The sequence below is a fragment of the Antennarius striatus genome, chromosome 8 (assembly GCF_040054535.1).
Source record: "Antennarius striatus isolate MH-2024 chromosome 8, ASM4005453v1, whole genome shotgun sequence".
NCBI lineage: Eukaryota > Metazoa > Chordata > Actinopteri > Lophiiformes > Antennariidae > Antennarius > Antennarius striatus.
Window position 1 is genome coordinate 6,601,847 of NC_090783.1, and position 25,944 is coordinate 6,627,790.

General features: G+C 39.1%; 1 protein-coding gene across 1 annotated transcript; it reads right to left on the bottom strand.

The window, feature by feature from the left end:
* Positions 1-293: 293 nt before the first annotated feature.
* Positions 294-25,529, bottom strand: tet2 (tet methylcytosine dioxygenase 2). Its single transcript, XM_068320597.1, has 10 exons — positions 25,167-25,529; positions 6,180-9,173; positions 6,008-6,098; positions 5,833-5,926; positions 5,529-5,737; positions 5,204-5,354; positions 5,038-5,127; positions 4,209-4,346; positions 3,698-4,052; positions 294-3,543 (listed from the first exon to the last, which is right to left on the bottom strand). The coding sequence occupies exons 2-10, from the start codon at positions 9,127-9,129 to the stop codon at positions 2,198-2,200; spliced, it is 5,424 nt and encodes a 1,807-aa protein (XP_068176698.1). The 5' UTR covers positions 9,130-9,173; positions 25,167-25,529; the 3' UTR covers positions 294-2,197.
* Between the last annotated feature and the right edge of the window lie 415 nt (positions 25,530-25,944).

Below are 25,944 nucleotides of genomic sequence, written 5' to 3' on the forward strand. Positions count from 1 at the left end.
GTCAATTTTACAGAATAAGAAGGACCTACATCAATATTTAAAAAAAGAAGAGGTTTCTGAGGTTTCTAAAAAAGCAGATTCTGGGTATGTACAATGTGACATAATTTATTTTTTAAACACATTTACAATCTGTTTAAATAAAATGTTTTGTAAAATTGTTTTTTTCCTGGAAAAGAAATGAAGTGCTTTTACACAAGGAAAAGATTGAATAGTGGGGTAGCTTGTTACTTTATCATGACAGTCATTCCAATATTATATATATATATATATATATATATATATATATATATATATATATATATATATATATATATATATATATATAATCACATTAATTAAATCAAAGAGAAAAGAAATCAATATACAATTGCTTAGTGGTTATAAATAAATTTAACTATACACAGGCACAAATATGTGCGACTATGTTAATCACGGTCCTGGTCTTTTCTCATTGCAAAAGCAAATACATTGTTTTATTTAGTCAATATCATAGTTTCCCTTTAGTCAACTCAGTGCATATATGTTCAGATTACTTTAAAATTGTTACCACCAACCTACTAACTAAAATAAAGGTCTGCAAAAAATATAGAATTAGATTCAGGATGCAATGACAAGTACCTGAATGAAAAAAGACAAGATGGATACAGGTGGTGAAAATGTAACAGAATTTACATTAAAAAAGTCCCTGATTTTACAGTAACTTAAAAGATTTAAGTCCAAGCAGTACTTTCTACCAGAATAATAAGGTGAAACACAAACTTTTATGCCTTTTAATGGCCTGAATTTATGCTATTGATAATTTGATGGAAATATACAAAGGAAGAAAGCATGTTTTTTTTAATTATATTGCCAAACTAGGTTTGAGGTATAAGACAGGCTTCTACTGTACATTATTTAAAAGCCTTCTCACTGCTCAAAGAGTCTCACATTGTATGCTTCTAGTAGGCTGAATAGCACCTCATGAATCCTAAAGAAATACAATGAAATAGGCTGTTAGCATTCTTTACAAGACAAAATCAACAGTTATTCCAAAAAGTGAAATTAACTTACTGTACAAATCTCACCTGTTTATCTTACAGCTAGATAAGTAATAATTAATGACCCCACAACAAGCCAGCTGCCCTCTGAAACTGACGCTGAGCTTACCCTGTTTCATGTTCCTCAGTGTATAAAACGCACATTTACGAAGCACCACAGACATAAAAGTACAGGTAATATTCACAGTCCAGGTTTTTTCAACTAACCTAAAGTAAGGAACATTAAAAACAGATGCTGACAACAAAGTAAACCTGGAAAAAAACTGAATTAACACCAAGGTATATTTTTTTCCCCTCAATGTTAAAAATGCACCATTAGTATGGCTCAATTTACAGTTTATGACAAGGTAAAAGAGCACCAACACACTGATTTGAAAAAAAGGTTAACATTTTAAAAGATCTTTTTGCATAAACCCACCAGTTTCATTGATCACTCATTTAACTCTATTTAAATAAACCAATTTTGTTGATAATAGAAATTGATTTTAATGATTCTTATAAATTAAAAACACTCAGTATATTGATACTGCAAATTTAATTTTTTTTTTGATTTGAAGGAATTACTTCAACATTTGACAGCGTTTTACTCTCGTTAACAAGAAGTGCTATAACATTGACTCATAATAAACCCTTATGATACTGATGATTTTACCGTGGAATGAATGCTTCAGTGTCCTCTTTACACAATTGTCACTAGTAGAGTGTATTCAGTTTATAGTGTGAAGGCATTTGGATTGAAAGAAATGATAATACACTCATGCTCTAGCACCGTGAATGTTGTCATTTACAAAATCAGTGTTATATGCCATGATGACATCTTCAAAATTTTCTAAGAAAAATAAAGCCCCCAAAATTGAAAATTTGTTTACATTAAAAATAGGTCCATATATATCAGAGTGAAAGCACCATAGATTTTGACAGTGTGAATCTTGCAAAAGTTGCCAGAAAAAAATAAATATATCCTCGGTAAGGTCAACTACTAAAGCTAGATTTTTGAGGAAGTGAAAGACCTGATATGAAAGGGGATATGTAACCCATGTGATTACAGCTTCCTTTTTCAATGCAACACTGATGACCTTACATGTATAGATGAGACCAGTGATACTTGTGGTCTTTTTCATAAATAAAGCACCTTCAGTTGTCTTCCACATCATGGTTTTCTACACAAACTTATTGTAAGGCCCTGTCACCTTGGTGAAGGCATACGGAGATGTACTGACATAGGTGTTTGTTGTGCATGACAAAGACCCCTCCGTTAGTGCCTGAATAAAACGTTTGCAAGGAGGCTCCCCGGTGGTTTCTGAAGGCTCTCGTTTGACCCCTTTCTTGCTGCCCTTGCTTGGAGTCCCTTCACCACCATTCCTTTCTTTCTCTGCCGCCTTCGCTTCATAAAGTACTAAATTATGCTTGGCCTCAATCATACTTTTGTGCTGGTAGAAGACCAACGAGATGCGTGTTGGGTGGTTGCGGTTTGGGTTTTTAAGTGGTGTTGTGGCATGAAGCTCCAATTTTGCGCACTCGATGAGGACTGAGCCATGGCTTGGTGCCACTGCAACACCACCAATATCAGGGTCCAAGAAGTTGTGCTCATTGTCTGACCACATCTCAGGCTTTTGAGGGGTCGTAGGTGTCTGGGGTGTTCCTGGCTCCTGTTTTATACCAGTGCCCATGAGGCTCTCATTAGACAGACTCAACCCTGACTGTGTTTCAGGGTTCAAAGACCCAGCGCTTAACTGAGTACAGAGGATCTGTGGATGAGACATACCCATCTCTGTCTTTATTTGCATATTAAAAGGATCTTGGGCTGGGGCTAAAATTTGAGGGCTTGGTGATAGGTATGGATTTGGATAACCTCCAAACTGATTGCCTTTGCTCACAGCAGCTGTATAATCCAGACCTTCATGGGCTGATGGTGCTCTTGAATGAGTTTCCATGCACTGCGGATCTGAGGGTCCATTTGGATTATAAGGGGCATAAGATCTCAACGGGTGAATTGGTCTCATGCTGCAAGCTTTGCCATTGAGCTGTAAACCTGGATCACCATATCTTGCTGGATAATTGACCCCATAACGCTGATGCATACCATAAGCCTGCTCTGAGTAAAGCGCCGGCCGCTGTTGACGATATATGTCCAAGGTTTTTGGATTTGAAGCATAGTATGCATGGTAATTATCAAGGGGCATTCCTCCATTACATTGATAACCCTGGTATGGATGATTTGATCCATTAATGTAAGAGTTTGTTACGTGGAGTGGAGTGGGGTAAGGGCTAGCTGGCGTTGGTGGCTGTGGTGGATACATGCTGCCCGGCTTGGAAGTGCTTGGAAAAGACCCAGGGTGATTGGGAAACCTAGGGTAGCTTGTTGCATTTGTTGATCCGGGGTACGGGGGAAGGATGTTCTCATGCTGTTGTTGCTGCAATTGCTGCAGTTGCTGATGATGGACCCCAAGAGGGTGAGTTGACTGACCTGATTGTAGGGATGCTCCCATAGCACCTGGAATAATTCCTAAAAAAAATTTCAGAAGATAAAGGCCTTATGAGCACTGAAGGAATTACACAAATGCCCGACAGAATGAATTTTAGTAAGTTTGGAACATGTCCTTTCAAAAAAAGAGATATAATAAAATGTATGAAATACATCAGAATAAATGTTACCCTACCTGCCATCGGAGTATTCTGAGATGTACTCTCACAATTGCCCACTTTTGATTTGGTCAGGAGGGCCTTCTCTGCCTTATCATTAGTGCTTTCAAGCATGACATTCTTGTTGGCAGCTGCCTTCTTAGCATCGAGCTTTTTCTGCCGGCAAGACTTGGCGGGTTCTGCAAGCATGCGCACCTGGCGGCGGAAGGCACTGAGGACTTGGATAGCTCCTGACTTAATCTTTTCCTGCTGACCCTCTTCACTGCCAAATTCATCAGTATTGGAAGCCTTATAAAGAGGAAGTACATGGAGCTGTTCATCCTCTGGTATCTTTCCAATTTCCCGGTTATCCTCGCTGGTTAATGTACACACCTGGAAAACAAGGTGTAGTAAATTGTCTGATGGAAATGCCACAAGCCTTCTTTTATTAATGACATTTGTTTTAAAACCACATGCCACTGAGACATTATTTTAATGTGCAATTTATCAATTCAGTATCTTTTTATATACAGATAAAGTTAACCTTACCACTGTGCTGCCACCTTTCATGTTGTGGGTGTCTCTATGGGCATGGGCACAGAAATCCACACAAGCAGTCACCCCAGTGAAGGGACGGCCCTCCTTGAGCCCTAGACGACAGTCTGTTGCCCTGTGTTCATGTTCTACCTGTATCCACGAATAGCAGGAAGTAAATTTGATAAACATTCATTCATTTTCTGCCGCTTCATCCGCCATAGCAGATCATGGGGAGCTGGAGTCTATCTCAGCTGGCAAGGGGCGTGAGGAGGGGGACACTTCGGGCATGATGCCGGTGCACCGTGGAGCCACTCACAAAGACAGACAACCATGCACACACACACTCACTCCTACGGGCAATTTGGGACGGCCAATTAACCTGAAGCGCATGCTTTTGGAGGTGAGAGGAAGCTGGAGAACCTAGAGAGAACCCACACAGACACGGGGAGAGCATACAAACTCCGCACAGACAGCGCTACCCACTGTGCCACTGTGCCGCCCAATTTGATACACAGTATAAATATATACATATATATATAAATATTTTGTTTGTTTAGTGACCTTTTTTGAAGGTCACTAAACAATACATAAGAGGGAATCTGTGAAATGTACATGTTTTTAGTAGGAGCTTTGATGCACACTGTAATGCTTGACATGAATGAATTCCTATGTTGTAGGTACATCACTGCCATTCTTGCATGCTTACAAGAATGTTTGATCCTCTTGATTCTTTTTGATAATGTAGTAGTAGCAGTAGTTATCATGATAATAATAATAATAATAATAATAATAATAATTAGATGCATAAATCAAATGGTATACAATGTCTAAATTTACTCACTTGGTTCTCATATGCGTCAGGTGCCAAAGTTTTATACAAGGGAGCCAATAAATTCGCCAGATTTTGAAAGTTTTTCTCTAGTTTCTCTTCCTGAAATACAAATATTTCAGTTATGTTAATTGGCATGTAATTGGCATTTTACTGAATTTTTATTTCTGTGAAGTACCTCTTTCATATCATCGCCCAGTAGCTTGAATTTTCTTGGCATTTTGCTTCGGGCAAACTTACAGCCATTGTAGTACATACTCCAGGAACAACCAAAAGAGAAAGATGCTCCACATAAGTCGGGATCTAATCCCTGGCATGCGCAGGTTCGCCTGAAGAAAGACAACAAAAATTACCAAAATTGCTCAAATAAGTCAATTGAGGAAATCAGCACTTAAAACATAACAAAACCAATAACTTTATACTAAAAATGCATGCTATATACAGTAAACATTTCATTATAAATACAGCATTTGGCCAAATTTGGTAGTTGTGCAGTCACTTACTCTTCATTAAGAGCGCAGCGTCTCTGGGTATGGGCCCCATTCTTTGTTAGGGTCTCACTTAGCTCGAGGTAGAGGTGATCAGCTAGGTTGGGTGGGATGCCCTCCCACGCCAGGATTACCACAACAATGCAAGCTGAGTCACATTTATGGCCAGTACGCTCCCTCACTAACACCAGCACCTTTTCTTCGACACAGGATCGACGAATTACCTGAAACATTACATATACATGAAGTCATATGTTGGTCTTTTAATGTACAGACACAATAGCAGCCGATTCACTCTAAAGACTAAGAAAGGTCTTACCCATTTAGCTATGGGACACCCCTGCGTACTTTTCCCTTCCTTGCCAGTGTATATTACTTTCTCAATCCTGATGGCCCGACCAGTTAGACCAGACCTTAAACAGAATGTGGTATGAAGTAAAATAACACACAGTGCCAACTGAAATAGTTGGTCAAGAAATGAATATGAACTTCACCTTTTCTCAAATGTCTCCCGTATGCCAGCAACTGTGGGTGCTGACCCTAAGTGAGTGTAGTATGGACCCTCATCCTTTGCACTGATTTGTTCTAAATGTTATAAAGAGCATATATTAATATTTACACTCAAATTAAATACATTCCAGACTAATTATAATATTTGAGACTCACCAAAACAGTGACATGATGCAATGTCATATTGTAGTTTCATGGGTGTATCCAATAGATTCTTTACTGGGGTATCTAAAAGCTTCAAAGGAGAATCGATAAAGCTTTGGAGGAGGTGTTCCTTCTTAGGGGTAGAAATGGCTTGTTTTTTTAGGACTAAATCGTTTGAGACAACTACTGAAGATTCTGGTCCGTTCAGATCTGTGTTGGTTGATATAATTGTGACAGGCCCAGAGGATTCCACTTTGACTTTATTTGTTGAATTGATGACCATGGGTTTATTTTCAAATACAGGTGAAAGCTTGTACTGTTTCAGGCTTTGTTCCATAGAAGCCAAAATGCTTCCCTGTCTCTTGCTTTGCTCGCAGAGGGATTGTTGATTTTCTTGCTTCACTTGAACTTTACCCATGCCTGCCTCTTGCATCTGTAAATACTGCTCTTGTTGTGAACCAGGGAGTTGAAATCTCGGTCCATTATCCATGTTCACAGCTCTGGGACCATGATTTGTGTCATAAACAATCTGAGGGGGGTGAGGAAGGCCTTGACGCTCCTGTTTTTGCAACAGATGCATGCGTAGAGCTGCATGTCTCTGGAAGTCTCCATGGGTGCTTACAGGTCTCAGAGGTAGTGGAGATCCCCCTTGGACTTGAGTGCATGATGTCTTCTGCTGCTGTTCAGCTTTAGGATACATCTGTGTTGATATCTGTTGGTTTGCCAAGTCTTGTAAGTGTGTCTGTGGCTGCGTAGAGGTCAGGGATATTTCTGCATGGTTAAGCTGATGGCAGTGGTTGTGAGGCCTCTGTGGTGGAAATTGCTTGAGGTTACTGGTGCCTACGTTTGGTGGAAACTGCATTTGATGCTTTTGTGGTTGTTGCATCTCTGTTGAGTTATTGTAACTGAATATTGCAGTGTCACTGTGTTGGATGTTTTGCTTGTTGGCCCGAGAAGAATTGTTTATTAGAGGTGGGTTGGAGTGAAGTTGCTGCTGACCTGGCAGAGGCTGACTGCGAGGTCTGTAATTTGGAGACTTGAGTTGCTGCCTTTCGAATTGTGGTGGATTAGACAGTGGACGTTGAAGATTACAGTGATGTTGCTGCTGCTGCTGTTGAGTTTCTAGGAACCCAGGTGATAATATATCCTGTAGATCATGATCTTCACACAAGTGTTCTGGCTGCATCTGAGTGTGGTTGTCGCTGTCTGCCTTCTGATTTGTGGGGAAGTTGCATTGCTCTGATTCTTTTGGTGGTAGAGACTGATGCAGTTGTGGCGCTCTCAAATTTGATTGCTGCCACTCAGGGGCAGTGTTGTGCTGAGCTGAAGCACAGTGAGTTTGGGTTGGGTGACAGTCCTGTTGTGGCTGCTGGAAGGTGTCAGACCCTTGACTACTATCTGTGACAACCCCTTGTGTCTGGAAACTTTGTACAGAATTTGGCTCCAACACCTGGCTGTGAAGCTGGGGATTAGTTTTTTGGGGTTCTGACTGAACGTTAGGAGAGAACCCCTTCCACATGTCCTGCTCATGTGCCTGGGATGGAGGAGCACTTGTCGGTTCTTGCTGGGACTGTGAAGCGTTTAGCTCTAACCAGCCTCTCTGGGAGGTTGTCGAACATGATAAATTAGCTCTTTGCTTAGGATTGTTCTCCATCCCATTTTCTAACTCAGCATGATGTGACTGCTCATGATTGCATCCCATGGATCCTGTACTGACAGTTCCATGTGGGTTCCCAGCAATTTGTTTTAAAGCTTGGTGTTGAATCACATACTGGTTGCCTCTGTCGCTGTTATGATGCTGACCATTCTCGGGTTCCTCACTTTGACCTGTCTTCTGTAATCCAGAGTTGGGAAATTCATATCTACCTTTCTCTGTTATTTGTAGAGGAGTGTTTTGGTCAAGAAAAGAGTTTTGGTTAAACTCCTGGTTGGCTTTTACGTACATCTCTTGATTTGTATCCTCAGGGTAGCACTGGGAGCCATTTTGATGTTGTTGCGAACTACTAGCAGCATCGCTAGACGTGACCATTTCAGACAACTTCTGGCCAGAGTAAGATGGTGTCCCCTGCTGATACTGCTGCTGTTGTTGTTGCTGTATATCAGATTCAAAAATTTCAGAACATCCATTTACTACATAGTCAATAGACTTACAATTACTGCCCACTTCAACATTGCCTGATTCTTTAGGCTGGTGTGGTTTTGAAATGGGAATTTGGGCTGCACTGGGCAATCCTGAGTTTGAAGAGAGGGGTTGAGCACCTTCACTGGGCGACTTATTTGCATGTGAACCTTTGACATCTTCTATTTGCGGCACAGATGGTTGTTGAGCAATTGACACCTGCTCAGGATAATAATGAGACAAAGTTTTCCCTAAAAGATCATCTGAAGTTCTTTCTATGGTTGAGAGGGGTGATGCAGCACCATTTGGAATTGAAATTTGTTTATTCCTTGGTAGACCAAAAATATCACCATTTGGAAACTGACAGTTCCTTTTGTCAAACTTAATCTCTGTTTGTTGGGTATTGCACTCATAGTCTGTTTCCTTTCCCAAATCAGCGAAGTCCCCAAAACTGGGGCTCATGTCATTATTTCTTTTAAACTCAGAATTTACTCTAAGTTTCTTGGGTTGGTGAAGCAGTAAGGACTGGTCACTGAGTGTACGCTTCAATTCGCCATTCACCAATTCCCCATTCACGACTTCCCCATTCATCATACAGGATCCTTGATCTAACAGCCCTTGCACTGAAACAGGACTGTCACAGGTCTCCCTCTGCCTTTTCAAGGTGTTGGCATCTGTGCCAGATTTGTAATGATTCCAGTTTGTATCTTCACTGAGCTGCAGAGATTCTCCTTCTGAAAACTGGCCTCCATTCTGGAGTTTGTTAGAGATAGTTTGTGATGTGCCAAATTGTGTTAATATCAGACTTTCTTCCGTCTCATGTCTGGCCTGTTCTGTTTCCATCTGTCCTGCTCAGAGTCCATCCACAGGGCTGCCCTCTGTCCGTCCTGCAAGAAAGAGAGATGGCATTATTAAGTTGAAGAATGTCTTCACATTCAGTACTATGGACTGTGATGACTGCTGGAAAATTTTGATCTGACTCGTAAACGCTCACACTCGAGTCTTGTTGGGGTTGCATTTTTTTGCCCAACAAATCTTTATTCATTTTATGATAGCTAAACACTCACATTTGCCTGTGTGTGTGCGTATGTGTGTGTGCGTGTGTGTGCGTATGTGTGTGTGTGTGTGTGTGTGCGTATGTGTGTGTGTGCGTGTGTGTGTGTGTGTGTGTGTGTGCGCACACATGTGGAAATGGAAAAAACTAGCAACTGAAAACAGATAAATACTATATGACTACAATGTTTTGGTTGCAGAAATGCCAAATACATTCATTTTGTTTCCATAATGCCTGTTTTTACACATATCAGAAAATATACAGAACCACTAATTGCAGTGCAGTTTTTCAATGACAAGAGCAATAATTTTAAATGGAAATACTTGGAATGTGTAAAATGTAGAACGTAAAAAAGTTCTACAATTTTGCTTGTTGTTTGATTGGACTTGATTGGATACAAAGTTCAAGACCTGGATGGTATGTAGGAGGATGAGATTGTTGTACCTTAGCTGTTCCAATGTGGTATTCATCACAATTTTTCATGCTAACTTTTTCTGTTAAATGTCTTAGTTTAGTGATTGTCAAGTAATTTAACTAAATTAACTAAATGAACTCTTTCCAAGAATCTAATAAGAACAGGTCTGGAACACGAAAAATATTTTGATATGATATTGAATGTCTCTCTCTGTCTCTGTCTCTGTCTCTGTCTCTGTCTCTGTCTCTCTCTCTCTCTCTCTCTCTCTCTCTCTCTCTCTCTCTCTCTCTCTCTCTCTCTCTCTCTCCCTTCCCCCCTGTGTGTGAGTCTCCCCCATCCTCCCTCGCTCTTAACAGCAAATCGATTCCAGTGATTCTAGTACAACATTGATTTCTGTCTTTCTCAATTATTAACGCATGTCACATCTTCTACATCTGCAAAACAATTGTAGTGCATCAGCACAAAAAACTGCAAAGTGATCTATGATAAGTCTAAAGAATGATTTTGTGGATGCAGAAGAGATGGGCAGATCTAAACATGAAGGGTTTTATCCACTAAAGTTGGCTGGCAGAAAACAAGTTGATTGTATTGATTATTTTGATTCCTAGTTGCAATCGGAAAGTTACAATAGACAGTACCACAAAACATGTTGTTCAGGTTGTCCTAAATACAGAAACAAAGTAACAAAGTGCTTTTGTGTCAAGTGAATGTGTTTCCTGTTTGACTATATTTACCTGGTTTTGACTGTCCTAAATGACTTAAACAGAGAGACGCAATTATTACAAGAGGATAAGTAGACTTGGATGTGGCCAATTAAATTACATAATTATAACAAAATCCCATGTTAGTAGTTCAGCGGCCATCATCAGCCATAATTTCTAGTTCACAATGTTTTTTATTTTAATTTAGATGCAAAATATCAATTTTTTTACACTACCAGCCTACACAAGCATGTTGACATCTACCACTTATCAGTTTTCATAGCTTGGTTATATCGCCATGAAAGCCCTCCTTTTAATGTGAACTTATAATAGGCTCACTATTTACAGGTGGGGATTGGGAGGAAAAGTTGCTTAATATTTGAGGTACTATTGAATTTTTTTATTTGAGTTACTCCCACTCCATCATCAGGCATCAAACCTATTCAAGGTTTGTACACTATAAGCATATCATCTATTTCAGAAATAACAAGAATCACATTATGTATTAACCCTAGAGAACCCACACCCATTTATCCTTATAGGAAAATGATGTGGGTTATACCACAGACCAAGTGGACTATATAGAACACATTTCTGAAGTTTTTTTCAGAACGATAAAACTTATTATTATTATTATTTTATTACAATTTTGTAAGGATCACTTTCTGTCACAGACACAGGACTGTCACATGGTCATGATACAAGGATGTTGGGTATACGTCACTTAGGGACTTAACAAGCTAAAATCAGATAAAAAGCTTTATAACGAAGAGATGGACATTCAAAGCGCGTGACACCGGTGTCACCATGGGTCCTCTCGGGTTAATTATGTGAATTATGCGACTACAAACAAATGTTAACAGCCAGTAATGGAAATGTATCTTGGGCATGTTAGCAATATAAATGAATTGCTTTCAATGGTACAGAGTAGAGATATCTAGTGAGGGACTTTTTTTTAGGTCTACAGCACCAGTTAACATGAATTATGGGTAAAAATGTAATGGTAATTGCTTTTCAAAAAAATGAAGTGTATTCACTATGAAACAATCTCATCAAATTAATCGCAGGCTTCAACATACTGATCAATATCAGTGACAGTATTTGTAGTGACACATTTTAATGTACTAAAACACAATATTACAACTGGTCACGTAACATGAATGTGGGTGACGTCTCTGGGCTACATGTGTGGCCCGGTTGACCAATCTGTACAATTTACTCAGGAAACTGTGACGAGAAGCTCTGTCAAGGCAAGTGAGCAAGGACACACAATCATCTCTGTCAGTCACCCCTCCAGGACATCAGCAACGCTCTAAACCCCTAAATTTATGGTGCTAAATCTCTCACTAACGAACCAAGCTCTTACAAGAACGTCTTGAACCTCCCGTCATCAGAGACGATAGCAGCTGCCTGTTTGCATGTGGAGGAGGGAAGCAGTATACGGACAAACATGCACATCCATTGGCTAGTGAAATAGTTTTAAAGTATATGTACGTGTAAAGCGAAAACTGGACATCGTGCTGTTTATGAACAAAACAACTTGCAGGGTAAACCTGAGTTTTATTTAGACAATAGCAGGACATGAAGGCAAGAGCCTCATAAACATCTTGTGCAACAGATTGCATGTGTTAACTCCTTTACACTGTTTTCAGATGCAGATGCATGCTAAGTATAATTAAAAGTGGCACCAAGTCTAATTATAATTATGACAATTTTTTAAAAAGAAATATGTTGACAAATGAGTATGAAAAAAGCCATTAGGGACTTGTTAGCTCCATTTGATGAATTGACAGTAGTCTTTGCACCCAGTTGGTCTTCTGCATTAGAAAATCATCTGCAGCAGGTCTGTTACAGAAATGAGTGCAGGGTACTTGGAGAATATACAACTCCACCAAGCCTACAAAATATTAGATATCTGATTAACCCAATGACTAAATTATGACATGGACAAAGAGAATTGTGTTTTCTAACAATTATAATTGGCTTCTCTCCATTATTCTTATTTGAGCTGACATGGCACAAGTTTGTTGGATGCACTTCATCTGACAGTTTAATATGTGACTAATCCTTCTTCTTCCATTTGTTGCACACAATAGCAATATGCTATTGTAGATATGTCATAATGAAGGTCATCTTACTTTTTGCCTATTGTTCTAAATTCAAAATGCAGCTGTAGTAAAAGGTTGGTTTCATTTAAATTTTAAGCATTTATTTACTTACAACATCAAGAATTTATGTGTTTTGAGTTATTAAAATTTACAGAAAAAATGTGTATACAATCAGGAAATTTAAGCATCTCTTCACATTAAGGTCAGTTCTCACTGAGGTCAGATTTTACTCCAATGGTTTTAATTGACGAGCAAACTAAAGGCTCCCTCTTTTTTGAAGCTCTTTCAAATAGAAAACATCTGATCCCTGAAATTGTAACAATGTGGTCAGCGAGTGAATACCGCTCTTGAATCCATGTGACTACTTCTTTGTTTTGTCTGGCACTTGGTGCAGTCTGTAAATCAGTAACTCGAGTCAAGAGGTGAACACTGGTGCTAAGCTGCTTTCAGCGTGGCTCCATTCCTGTGGGACACTCCAGGCTTTACAAAGGGCCAAACGGAACCAAGCAGCTTGTCACAGTTGGATACACCCACACTGACAACAAAAAAAAATCTTTGCAACCTAGAACAAAGCCAGAAATCGCAGCTGAGTGTGCACGTCTGTACACGTACAAACCTACACCAATTACGCAATATTTTAACTCCAGTTCTGGCAGCTTTCTGAAAAACATATGGATTATTTGGCTACATCCTTATAGTTATTTATTAGATGGGATTCATAGGAAGATTTAATTTTCCTCATTAGGTAGAGCACCACACTAACCAGTGGAAATGCATTGCAGTGGTTTTAATGTGAATGCCTTCTGGAAATTATAATGCTTTGATCTATTTTGGTTTTCTTTCTAGTAGCTGAAGTCCACCAGGGAAATGAGCAATCTGTTTTAGTTTATGGTATGACTTAACTTGTTTGGATTGAATTGGATTCCCAACACAGCTTTCTTTTCCTCTTAAAGGAAATGTCTTTGTCTTTTTTCTCTGTGTTCTGTTGTTTGTCTTCCTTCCATCTCTCATAACCTCAGCCCTTCTGCCTTGTAATTAGACTTTCATGTTCCTCTGAACACCTATCTCCTATCTTTTTTTCTCAGCTGTACAGTCTGTCATCTGGCCTTTGCAGTTGTGACCCATTCCACTAAACGCTGTTGTTGAAATCTCTACAGTTGTTGCCTATAGGTATTGTCTCTGTACCGATGTGTTTTCTGGCATTTATAGATGGTCCATTGCTTTTTTGCTCTGAGGCCTGGGGGCAAGAGTGGACTCTTGGACACAGTGTGAGCAGTGTTGCAAAACAATGGACAGAGTTTGCACAAGTCATTTTAAAACTGCAGTTAATACAGATAACATTAGATCTTAACAAGAGTCCTTGTGTGTGCTAAGCTTTACTTGGCACACACAAGGACTCTATGAAATTACAACTTTTTTGTGGATTTATTTTTATCCATGAATTTACTAACAATTTACCCTTCAATGTTTCTTTTTCCTCATAACACTAGCGTGTCAAATTTGACTGCCTTTGACTCACACTGTGTTTTTGTTATTGCCAGAGAGAGCCAGTGAAATGAGAGCTCTGCATTAGTAGATGGGGTCTATTTGGTTTGACTTGGCAGCTGTATGTGACATTCAGCACTAACGACAGCTGTTGGGAAACTTGGGTCTTCAAGGTTGGGACCTAGGCCGATAGCCTATGGCCTCATTCAGACCAAATTGAGCCTTGCCACTCTTCCGTAAAACCTTGCATGGTGTTGGATCCTGACTTGGAAACAATAATTCTTCCCTTTTTGAGGCACCATGCATCATAATACAACACCGCTGTTCATTACTGGTTTGAATGTGGGATTATGTGACCTGCCACAGCATGGTGTTACCACAACTTAAAGGCACTATCCACATGGACTGGCAGTATTATTTCAATGCCTGATTTGGTCTGAATGATTCTTTAAAGTGCTACCGGTAATACGGTGCAGCATTGTAAATCAAATTTGTGCATGCTGAAACATGCCACCCACAGAATAGTCCACAGTCTCAAGTGTACATTTCCTTCTCTTTGCTGAAGTGGGCTCATTCGCATTTCCTGTTTGAAGAATAAGAACGCAGTGCATCAGTCCAGTCAAGAGTCTATAAATTTCTAAGGTTCTTAGTTAAGGTAAAACACATATTCCTCCCAAGTATTTCAATACTGCTATTCACTGGATTACTTGATAACTCTGTCACCCACCACAAGTGTTGAAATTGCTATAGTATTGATAGTGTGCTAATAGTTTCTAGGAAAAATCCTCAAACAAATGACATCTCAAAATATAATAAAATGCAGTTTATATTAGACAGAAGTAATTTTAAAATGCGAATAAATAATCTCTATATAATTAACTTTGTGTTGGATATCATCACTAAAGCAGTTAAGTAGAGAACTCAATTTGAGCAACCACTGAATTCCAGTAAGGTCCCTAACTCACGGGATTCTGTCACAACTTCCTTCCTACCACAGAAGTAAATCATGATGAAATCATAAATGATTCACATTCAACTAGTTCCATGTTCATGAAATTGTGATTTGGAAATGGATATTCTATGTTAAAACATACAAATACTGTATTAGCTGCATATGCGCACAGACTGGACTTAGTTAAGATTGTATTTAGCCGAACTGTGAGTGAAACCTCATCCTTAGCAACCCCTACCAGTGTAATTAGGTCAGATGACTTGCATTCTACTGTGTTTTAAATCCCTCCCTTAAATGAAGAGCTGAACTCGCTGCTCTGCAAACCTCATGACCTCTGAAACATTCTCACAATTCTGCATTCCAGATAGTTGTTTACACAAAAAGGGGCAAACGATAGTACAGACTGTCTTAAAGAGATTAGAGTTAAATGTAACCCTGATTTACTTTTTAACATTTGTTATGATCTTTACATTTTTAGCACTTAGTCATACACTCAACTCCTTGTGCTGTGTGTTCATTTTAGTTTTCAGTAGTTCTGTGAGACACTTTGCACACTTTGACACTTTGCTTTTATGGACAAATGAAGAACATTCCAAATGATTTGACTCTCCATGAAAGAGTTTGGAACGTAAGTTAAGGGATTGTACTGGAAATCCTGGACTTTTGATTGGTACAAACCAAGTAATAAAGCAAATATTTAAAATGCTGATTACATGTACAGCTACTTATGGATCAATGCTCATCAAGCAGGGCATGAAAGATTTTCATTCATGATCTGCATCTCAGATTTTTCAAGTCAGCACCTCACACATGTGATTTATGTCACATGATTCACTGATGCACTGTGTTCAACACACCTCACGTGGTTGCTGTGACCCCCTTTCTCTTTCAGTTGAACATATGAGACACATTTTTGGATGTCTAGATGTTTTGATACTGTTCCATCACGTCTAATCTACATGTTATACAATAATGGATCTCATTGATCAAAAACCTTTGCCAACTTGCCCTTGTTTCATTTGCCAAAATCAGACGCAACTCATGCCCCCCTTATATTTAATAATTTTGGTATTATGCTTGATTGCCCCCATGCTAAGTTTCCTACCACTCATGGTTGTACCATGAGCATAGTGTCATTCTAGAGCACATTCGATTCTGGTCAAGATATAGCTACCCATAAAACCACAACTTAATTTTACCACTAATATTGTTTAGCAGATTTAGCAGATTTTAGGAAAAAAAAGACAAATTTTTGTTACTTGGTGTTGTACTTTTGTAGAAATGTGTTTTCATTATGTTTGGACAGAGCCAGAACTTTCAGTCAGAGGTGTGATCGTCTCGTCTACCTGTAGGGAACAGTGAATTGGCTCATTTCCTTCAACTACGAATCATTCCTATCTACAAGTTAATCAGTAATGATAAGGTGCAGCACCAATTTTAAATTAGAGTTGTGTGCCAAAGCTTTTCGGGATACTTTAGTCTTTTGTTGTTACTTACTTTTGTTTTGAGTGTACAGTACAGTTTCTGATTTAAGGCGTGGTGATCTGTTTTATTGGCCAGTGTAGATTCATGTGAATATCATTGCCAGAAAGGCTGAATTAAAATTTTCTGAGCTGGTTCTGTTACGCTGCTGATTTAGGACAAACTCTGTCTGAACTTGGTTGTAGCTTTCTTTCAGGTAGAGAGTGTGGTGCTCCTTCCTGTTAATACACATGTTGAGATAATCACTATATTATGCATTACAGGACACTTTGGAGCAGCAACAGCATGTTTTTCTTCCCTTTACTATCCTTCCCTCACCCGTCATGATTGATCAATAACAGTTTATTCTTTCTGGTAGATTCTGCATACTTAGGAATTCTAAGGTCATCAACAAATTAAACCCTTTACATGTGATATCGATTGTAATGCAAAGTTTTACTCAATGTATCCATTATTAAGAAGTCCTCATTTTCATGTTGTTTCCAGTTTTGGGAAGGATGTCAGTGATGTATGTAAGCCAATCATATTCAAAATCTTGAATTTCTTTTTTTAATAAAAAGGATAGAAAAGATAGCTCATGGCAAAAAAAAAATACAGAGGACATACGCTTCTGTTTGTAATTTCTTCCCCAGAGAACCTCCTCCCCCTCCATAAGGAGAAGGGGTCTGTATAATTTACATTGTTCTTGATGTCTAATGCAAGACAGATGTGACTGGCTTGTGGAGATTCCAAACCCAATCCTTGTCCTTCTACAGCATTTTGTCTCACTTTCCTCTTTTAGTGTATTTTGACTTCTATAAATGGATCCTAATGTCATTGGAGAAACTTCATTTGAACTGCTCAGCATTATTTTATTAGATTATTTTATGCTATCATGCAAAAAGAGGGAAGGATCTTAAAAAATGAACAAATGTTTCTGTATTGTCAGTTTGAGTGTTTTTATAGTGACTTAGACATGCATTTTCTTATAGAATGATTATGTATTGATACATATAATAGTTTCTACATTTTTCAAGTGTATTAACTTGCCTTTGAGGTTAAATCTCAAGTCTGATTTCTGGCGTTTAGGCAAGGTTACTCTGTCTTCACTAAAATGTCAATAGCCCACATATCTTTTATGTTTTTCTCAGGGCAGCTGAATCTATCGAACTCCTACTTTTAATCCGTTCTCAGTAGGATTTTATGGTATCTGAGTAATGACCAAGGATTTCAACATGGACTGCACCTAAAGACTATTAGGTAAAAAACAATTTTGAATTATAAAGCTGTAACCTCAAACAGTGAAATGGTGATAGACACAAAATCGAAGCATCAAGCTCAGTTCTTACTATGATGAACTGGTAAACCTCCCTCGAGGTAAAGAGACAAACAGAGATGGTGAAAAAGCAGTAAAGGTAAACAGACTAAGTTATATCCATGTACTCAAAGTTATAATTTCAAATCACACTAACTTTTCATGACCGGTTGAAAGGTTTGACTTTGTCCTTGTGGAACAATATACAAAAAAGCATTTGCAGTAGTGGTCTACCTTTGTCTACATTTATTGGGTTAAAATCCTTCCAAAAAAACTCTATTTGATGTAGAATTAGTGATTTTGAATTTCTGAGCAATACTTGATGAGTCATTGAATATGGAGCAGTCCTCAACAGAAAATAGAAGAAGGAATCAACTTTATTTAGAAGACAGATTAACTTTAAATAGAAGACAAATGTGAGGGATGATAACTTTCATGCTCTTGTGAAATATAGTTTATGAGTGCTCAAAGTTATTTGTTTTTGCTAGTAAACCCCACCCCTGTAGTTTTCTCATACAACTTGTTGAGCAGGTATTCTGGGATGACTGTGTTCTCTAATGCAAAGCATTTGTTGCATATACTGAACACTTTGTCTACTTAGGTCAGTCTTACCTCTTACTTTTAAGTGGGTTTTTCTAGCTCTGCATAAAAATGCTTGTTAAAAGATTAGACATTAATGTATATTTCTGTTTGTGCTTTTTCATTTGTATCATGAGAATATGATAATTTTTTTAACATCTAAACTGATCAAACAACTCCTGATAAACAAGCACAGTGCCCTAGATCATTACCATTAACCACAAGTAATCAAAATGTCATACCATTTCACAAAAACTGTGCCTGTTTTCAGAAGTATTTGCACACATGACTATGTAGACTATATCACAGAAGTCAATCCTGACAAGACAGCCACTGAACATTAGCCTGAATCTGACTGACCCTGTTTCATCAGCACAATGCGAGAAGAAAACCTGCTCTGCCACGGGGCAACCTGTGCAAAGGTTACACAGTCAGTCTAAACCCTTTTTAGTGTCTTCAAGCTAAATCACATGGAGATTCTAATGAGAAATAGGCTTCAGAACGTACAAACCTCTAACCTGAAATGTGCTGCACCATTGTTTCTGAGCTTCCTTCTTTCTTTCCCCCTCAAAAGCCTATACATCAGTCAATATGGGTTAGTAACTTGATAAACTGTGTGCATAGCAAAGTTAATTTCTTTCAGAGTGCATGGTTGTCATGGTTACCATCCTAGGAGCGCTCGAAAGCCCATCTGTTATAAACATTACCCCAGCATGGATGATTGCTGAATAGACTGCTTTGCCATGTTGTGCACATGTGCTTTACCAATTCATCTTGCTAGTAAATCAATAGTAGCAATTCTTCAGAGGCCTGAATTTGTATTTTTGCAAATCAACACCTCAGAAGTTAAAATGCAACAAAGATATGATAAATGATTGAACAATTGTTGATAAAAACGTGTCCTCAGTTCACCTTCTTGCCTGCATGTCTTAACGTGTGGTTAACTCACTCGCATTTCTTTGGTAAACATTTCCTATCTGTTATCCAAATCTAAACCAGTTTTTAAATAAACAAAAAACAAGGGTTAATGATGGCCATGCAAAGGAAAGCATTAAAATGGAAGGGAAGTTAAAATGTAATACACAACATGGCAGCAGAGTTATTAAACGTCCAAGTATGAGGGCAGAACTCAATTTTTGGAGTTCGACTGAACTATAGACAATAGATTACCTTGAGCAAAAAGGGTTTTTGGTTATCTAGTTTTCTCTCTTCTGGTTATGAAACACAAAACCAAATATATGCTGTAATAAACCCACAATAACTTTGGATAACAAATGTTTCATATGCTTTTTCATCAACTGGAAGGTGTGTAATGATATTATTCCTTTGTTGCTTTCCAAGCATTCTGACCTTAGCCATTGTTACCAAATTCCCTCCACTGAGTAGGAGGCACATGACCCTCTCAGAAAATGGAAACCGCAAATTATTCTGAGTAAAGCATATTTTGTCTTGTCTTAAGTATAAATATAAGGATTTTTAAAACCCCTTGCAATGTCTCTCATGACTTAATTCATAAAAAAAAAAAAGATTTTAAATATTTTAAGTTAATCTAAGTCGAAGAACTTTTTTGTAAAATTTGTGATTTTGTTCTCCTGGTCGGGTTTTAGTGTGTCATGTGATATGTGACTTGAAATTGAACTTGAAGACTCCATATTATCCTTCCCTCTATCCTATCAGACCCTGAGTCAAAAACTTTCCCCAGCAGAAATACATGTGCGGATGCAAACTGGTATGATTGCCATTGTGAAGTCCGTCTCTCAGAGACACCAGCTGTTACACTGACACATTCCACTTTGGAAACCTAATATTGAGCCTGAGCCACTTGCAGCCCTCAGAAGTATAGTTACTGATGTCATCCAAAGCCTTTGGTAGGGTTACACTTTTAAATGACATTCGGGGCCAGCTGTCTGTCTTTGTGCTTCTTGTGTAGACAACAGGGGGCCATGGAGCCTAACCTTGTTGGTGACAGCTCCAAGTAGCAAAACTGTCTATATCTGACAGCCATTTTAGGAGAGGTCAAACAACCATTAGTATTGCTTGTTTCGCTAACCAGTGAGATTGCGCTATCATGACGCAAGCTTTGTAACATCACGAGACAAGCAAGTTGGATTTGGAAATTCCAATAGCAAATTTGAGCAAAATGCATTCTGAAACAACAAGCATGCAAACTTTTACTTGGGTTCTGAAAGTTAACCTTGTTCCAGTGACCCTTGGGGATTAGACCTGTGATAAAGGCTAATCTTTGTCATAGATTAACTGAATCTGACTGGCCGCAAGACTTTTTGACAGTGGGGTCTAAGTAAGGGTATGCTCCCAGCATAGGAATTGGTCCCTTTCCATGATTTGTAAGGCGTCCTGACAGCCTGTGTAGAGCTTTTCCACTTCCCTACACATTGCCACGCTTCTATTTCAAAAGCAACACCATGAATTTTTCACACCTCAACTTGGAAATATCAGTGTTGTCTGCGTATGAAAATCTTGCTAACTGAAAACTAACCTTTCTGTTTTGCATTGTGACAGCTCTAGCTTTAGAATTATTTTCTAAATATATTCACAACACATTATTTTACATTTACAATTAGTTCATTTCAGTATTTCCAATTCCTCAACGAATAAATAATTTTTGTAGCGTAAAACTCCATTGTTGACTAAACTGTTACACTACTGGTATCTGCATTGTGTTGGGTTTTGTTTGTCACATGTAACTTGGTGAATATTGCAATTTGTTGTCTAGCCTAAACCCTGGAAGTTTATAAAATCATCTAACTTGACGGGATCATTTACAGCCACTTTTATCTTTTAGCCTAATATTGCTAAGATGTTCTCATTGAGCAAGTGCTGTTCCCTGTCAGAGTAGCATCAGCATAAGAAAAGGCCTGCTCTCCCTCTCGCTGCATCCTTGAACGCAGATGCTAGTGAGGCCGCCGCTTGTATTTTCCGCTTCCTTTGTGTGTTTTTTTTACTTCTTATTTTAACTTCAACTTGCAGAACTGCCGAAAAGCAGTGTCGAAGACGATTGTCCAAATGTAGACGAGGCGGCCCGGAAAGTGGCGGGAAGAGATGCTATTCGCTTTGGGGTTGTTACGTAACGTCTCACTCGCCTCACTCTCTGCGGAATGCCAGGATGGTGTTTGTAAACAGAGCGGCCATGTGTGTGCGCTCACGTGGAGGAAGCTTTTGAGTTGCTGCCCTTGCTGCCTCACCCCTGAAGTAAACCCTGACATCGATACAGGCTCACAAGGCCAGCAACACTCCCTACTGCCGTGTGCCATTCAAACAGAGCCTTATCGCGCTCTCTCCATAATTACGCCTTCAAACACTTGACGGCGCTTGGTCTCGATGAGCCAAAAGGCCGCAAGTCATTTTTGAGACCGCCGTTGCATCTGATGTAGACATTACTGGTGATATTTTGCACCACTAGACTAAAAATAAAATATTGATGTTAAGCTATTCCAGTAATGACCAGTAAACTACTCCTGGGCTTCCTAGAACAGAAGGAACAGATTCTTGTGATGATTAGTCCTGGATTTGGTTGAATAATTATTGATTTGGCCTCAGTCACCAAGTAATCTTTTCGCGTGTTGGAAAAAAAAGCATATAACTGGCTGAAGTCAGCAAAACTGGTCTCAACTTAAAGCTTGTAAAAATATAGGAAATATAATTCTTATAGGTATAATGGTTTTGTTAAACAGGAAGCATATGACATGCAATACAGGTAAAGTCTTTAATTTTCAACAAAAGACATAGTCACTGCTATGACATTATGGTACCAAATTCTGATCAGTGCAAGATACATTAACTTTATGACATAAAAATTCCTTTGCAAAATCCATCCTATTGGTGTTTGGTGTTTCTGTATTGCTCTCTGTAGAAAAACAACCCCTGATAGCAGGCAAGAGGGAAATCAATACTGCAGAAATCAATACAATACTCAGTATCTCGCCATTTTGTCTCAAGAAAGCAGTTGAGCCATGACCAGTCAGCCAACCAGCAGGTAGTGCAGTCTAAAATGTCTAACGTGACACTGCCCTTGTTTCTCTGCATCATTTGTGCAGAAACCCATGGGTGGAAATATGATGCATGTGCTGAAGAAGGGTGTGGGGGTGGGGGGTCAGAGTTTAGGGCTTGGGTATTGTAAGTGGACAGCATTGTTATTGGACGCTATGGCAACTGGACATTCTTCCCAAAGGTGATATTGTCTTGCCCTGGGATTGACATAAAGGGGACTCACAGCCATGACGAAGGAGCCATGCAACCACATGGCTTTATCTCTATCTGTGGATGGATGAGAGAGGCTATGTGCATGTGATTGATCTATCTGGCCCTTCCCCCCACACAGCCCTACACCCATTAATGCTCTGGTGCCTTTTCAACTGCTGATATAACAGCAACCTTGTGCAGTCCTGTGAAAATACCCTTAATATGATTTTCCACTTATTTTTGAATGTGACAATGTGCCACAGGTATGCATTTATAAATCCTGTACGCAGTTTAGATGAATCCAAAGAGTAAGACTGATTTTACAGCCTCAATGTGGCAACCATTAATATTGCGGTTCACAATAAACAATGACTGTGCACCAGGCAATTCATCAAACAATTCAGGGCATGAATTGTGGAATGGAGTTGTGGAGTTTTGCATTAGATTAATAGTTTAAAATGATTCAAGCAATGTAAAATGGACCACTGGATACACGTTTTTTTTCTCAAATGACCTGAATAAAGAAGCTACATCTTAACATCGCTCTCACAGTAGACGTATATTCGCTCACGCCAACTTGGATCACCTGATCTCACACAGTCATAGCATACACTGAAAACTACTACGAAGAGCGCCCCAGCTGAAGCCCATCTGTTGACACCACGCAGTCAATGACCATGCTCGCCATATCAAAACACAGCTATGCCATTGCATCAGAGGGGTGCACCACCGATATTGGTTCAATAGTGACTTTATGGCACACCAGAAGTACTCTTCCACTTCAAATGGATCTTTTTTTTACAGTAGGAGGTCACGTGCCTCTGAAGAGGCAACCACAGAAATGTAGCATGTAAACATTTTGGAAAACAAATGCTTAATTCAGAAGGGAATGAAAAAAGTTGGGGGCTGTTAGAGGATAGTTCTTCTTTGTGTGTCATCTGCTGGTCACATAAAAGCTTGTGACTGTCCTCCAGTCACTTGACAAGCAACTGACTGTTTTTGACTCTGCTGCTGGTTAAGCAACCCTAACCGATAATCTTCTTTATATCCCCCTTTTCTACACAAATATGGTGTTTAACACTTCACTGGGACCTTCATTTAAAACCAATGTTATATTAAAGCTATTTAGAGTTCCAGTGTTCCTCGTGTAGATGACCAATTAAGAGCCAGTCATTACTCTCCACCTTGCAGGCATATCTTTACTTTGTTTTTACCCGAGGCCACACAGTTACTTTATGACTGTAGTCTGTAGAATACACAATCTGAATACACACACCTGAGGGGATCAGTTACTTTCCAATGGACCATTCAGATGCTAATCCAAGATCAGCACTTAATGACTTCAGTAAAAAAACAAGAACTATCAATTAGCTATTTACAAATGGAGGTAATACCCGCTGCCCTATAATAAATATGAATATGTATTATGTGTATTTAAATAAAACAATATGCCTATTCCATTTTGTCACCATAATGTTATTCTCAGTAGTGATCAAAGTTTGCACACATTCCACATGGTGTCAATAATCTTCTTGTCAATTCCTTCTGCTTCTTAAAGAGCGCAGTAGTCTGATTGTTTGGACCTTTAACTGCTTGTATTACATTAAAAAGACAATCAGTCAACCACATTTGAGGAATATGTTCGTTGCTGCGTTGTAGCAACAATTTCTTGTTTGGTCTAGTAAAAAAAAAGAGGTTAAACCTGCTCCTAAACTACCAGTCTTGTTCCCCCACTTAATGGTGCAGTTGGATTGAGTTTCATTTCCTTTAGAGCTCTCTGACCTTGTCTAACTTCACTCTGCTCTGCCACCACAGTTCTCTTTTGCCTTCTTCTTGAGATTTGCCCTTTGTGTCTGCTTGTCTTTCAGTGGTGAGAGCAATGAAAGCTTATTAAAAGAGATACACAAAGCCAGAAGCTACACTGGCTCTACTGCTGTGCAGATACTGTGCATTTAGCTGCCGGACACATCCAGGACAGACTATAGTTCAATGTAAAATCTCCTACATACATCACAAATACACACATATATAGCCATGGATATGCATAATGGGCATGTGTTAATGAGGTCAACATCACATGGATCTAAATACAAAAAATCTGATTCTGCTAGAGCCGGTAAATGCGCATGAAATTTTAAAAAATGTATTTCCTCTCTTTAAACAAATTCCTTCAGCCATAAACAGATATTACACATTAAAATAAACCTTTGATAATATGTTACAACTAAAAAAAAAAAGCAAGGTTGTAATGTTAGATTGGAGAGCCTCATACATGCATTTAAATTCAGGTTAAAGAGAAGAAAAACCTCCAGGACAAGCAGTCTAAGTAAATCATTTTTTATGATGTAATCAAAAACAGCCAGACTGCCAAGCAACATAGAACACAAGAAAACACAGAAGGTGTCTTTCAGTTACAGCCGGCAAAAAAAAAAGAAAGAAAACCGTCAGCCATGTTGGAGTAGCTTTATCTAATATCCCCTCCTTATTATGTTGGCTCTTGTTCTTACGGTGAGAGACATTTGCTATGCCTCGCCTGCTACACCAAACACCTCAAATTCTCGAAGAGGAAAAGGGTCAGCAGAGGAGCTGATATTCTAAGCAAATTCTCACCTCCCTTTTTAGTCCTTCCACTTTGTGGAAATTCCAGCAAACCGTCTGAATCTCCTCTTTAACAAATCCTAAAGGGCAGCCATCTTGCCTCTTTCTGTTCTTCTACGAAACGGACTATCCTCCACATCAATATTCATGGAAATCAGTCTGACGTCAGCTCTCATCATCAGGAGAAGCCTGAGTGTCGCTGTTTGCCGGTCTGAGAAGCACTCTCATGTATGACTCTGGTGTACAGGCAACAGAGGTGCAGAGTAGACAAAATGTTCTCGCAGGTCCTGGGAAAACCTTTGCTTTGCTGGCAAACTCAAATAAGCGCAAAATCACTTTCCTGCTAAGCCCTCCCCAGACAAAGAGACAGGTTTTCTTTCCCTCCTATGCTCCCTCCTCTTTTTTCTTCTTCCCTCAGCCGCACACAATAGTGAACACTATTATGATGGCTGCCCTGAAGCACTGGAATGGATTTAGTGAGCAGGACAGGAATCCACCCCCCTAGTGCACTTTATGTTTCACAGTGCACTCACTGGTCTCAACCGTCTGATAGTTGCACAGCAGACAGAAGACACCCCCCGCCTTCCTTTTCTCAAGCAGGAAGCCAAGTGATTCAGGGTTTTTTCCCTCTTTTCACCCCGTCTATCTTGACTTCCTTCTTTCAGTTTCTTTCTTTCTTCATTTGTGCCCCACATAACAGCCACTGTTGAGTAATCCTGGGTTTTTTTTTAACGCATTACAGCAACAATCAGATGGCCAGCTTGGAGTCAAACCAGTTGAGCAATGTGTT

What these genes read in the sequence shown, in the direction of transcription:
- tet2 (XM_068320597.1), bottom strand. Translation starts at nt 9,129, where the DNA reads ATGGAAACAGAACAGGCCAGACATGAGACGGAAGAAAGTCTGATATTA. An exon ending in CGCTGCGCTCTTAATGAAGA is followed by an intron (nt 5,355 to 5,528) that starts GTAAGTGACTGC and finishes GTCTTTCTTCAG; the next exon opens with GCGAACCTGCGCATGCCAGG. An exon ending in TCAGAATACTCCGATGGCAG is followed by an intron (nt 3,544 to 3,697) that starts GTAGGGTAACAT and finishes AATTTTTTTTAG; the next exon opens with GAATTATTCCAGGTGCTATG.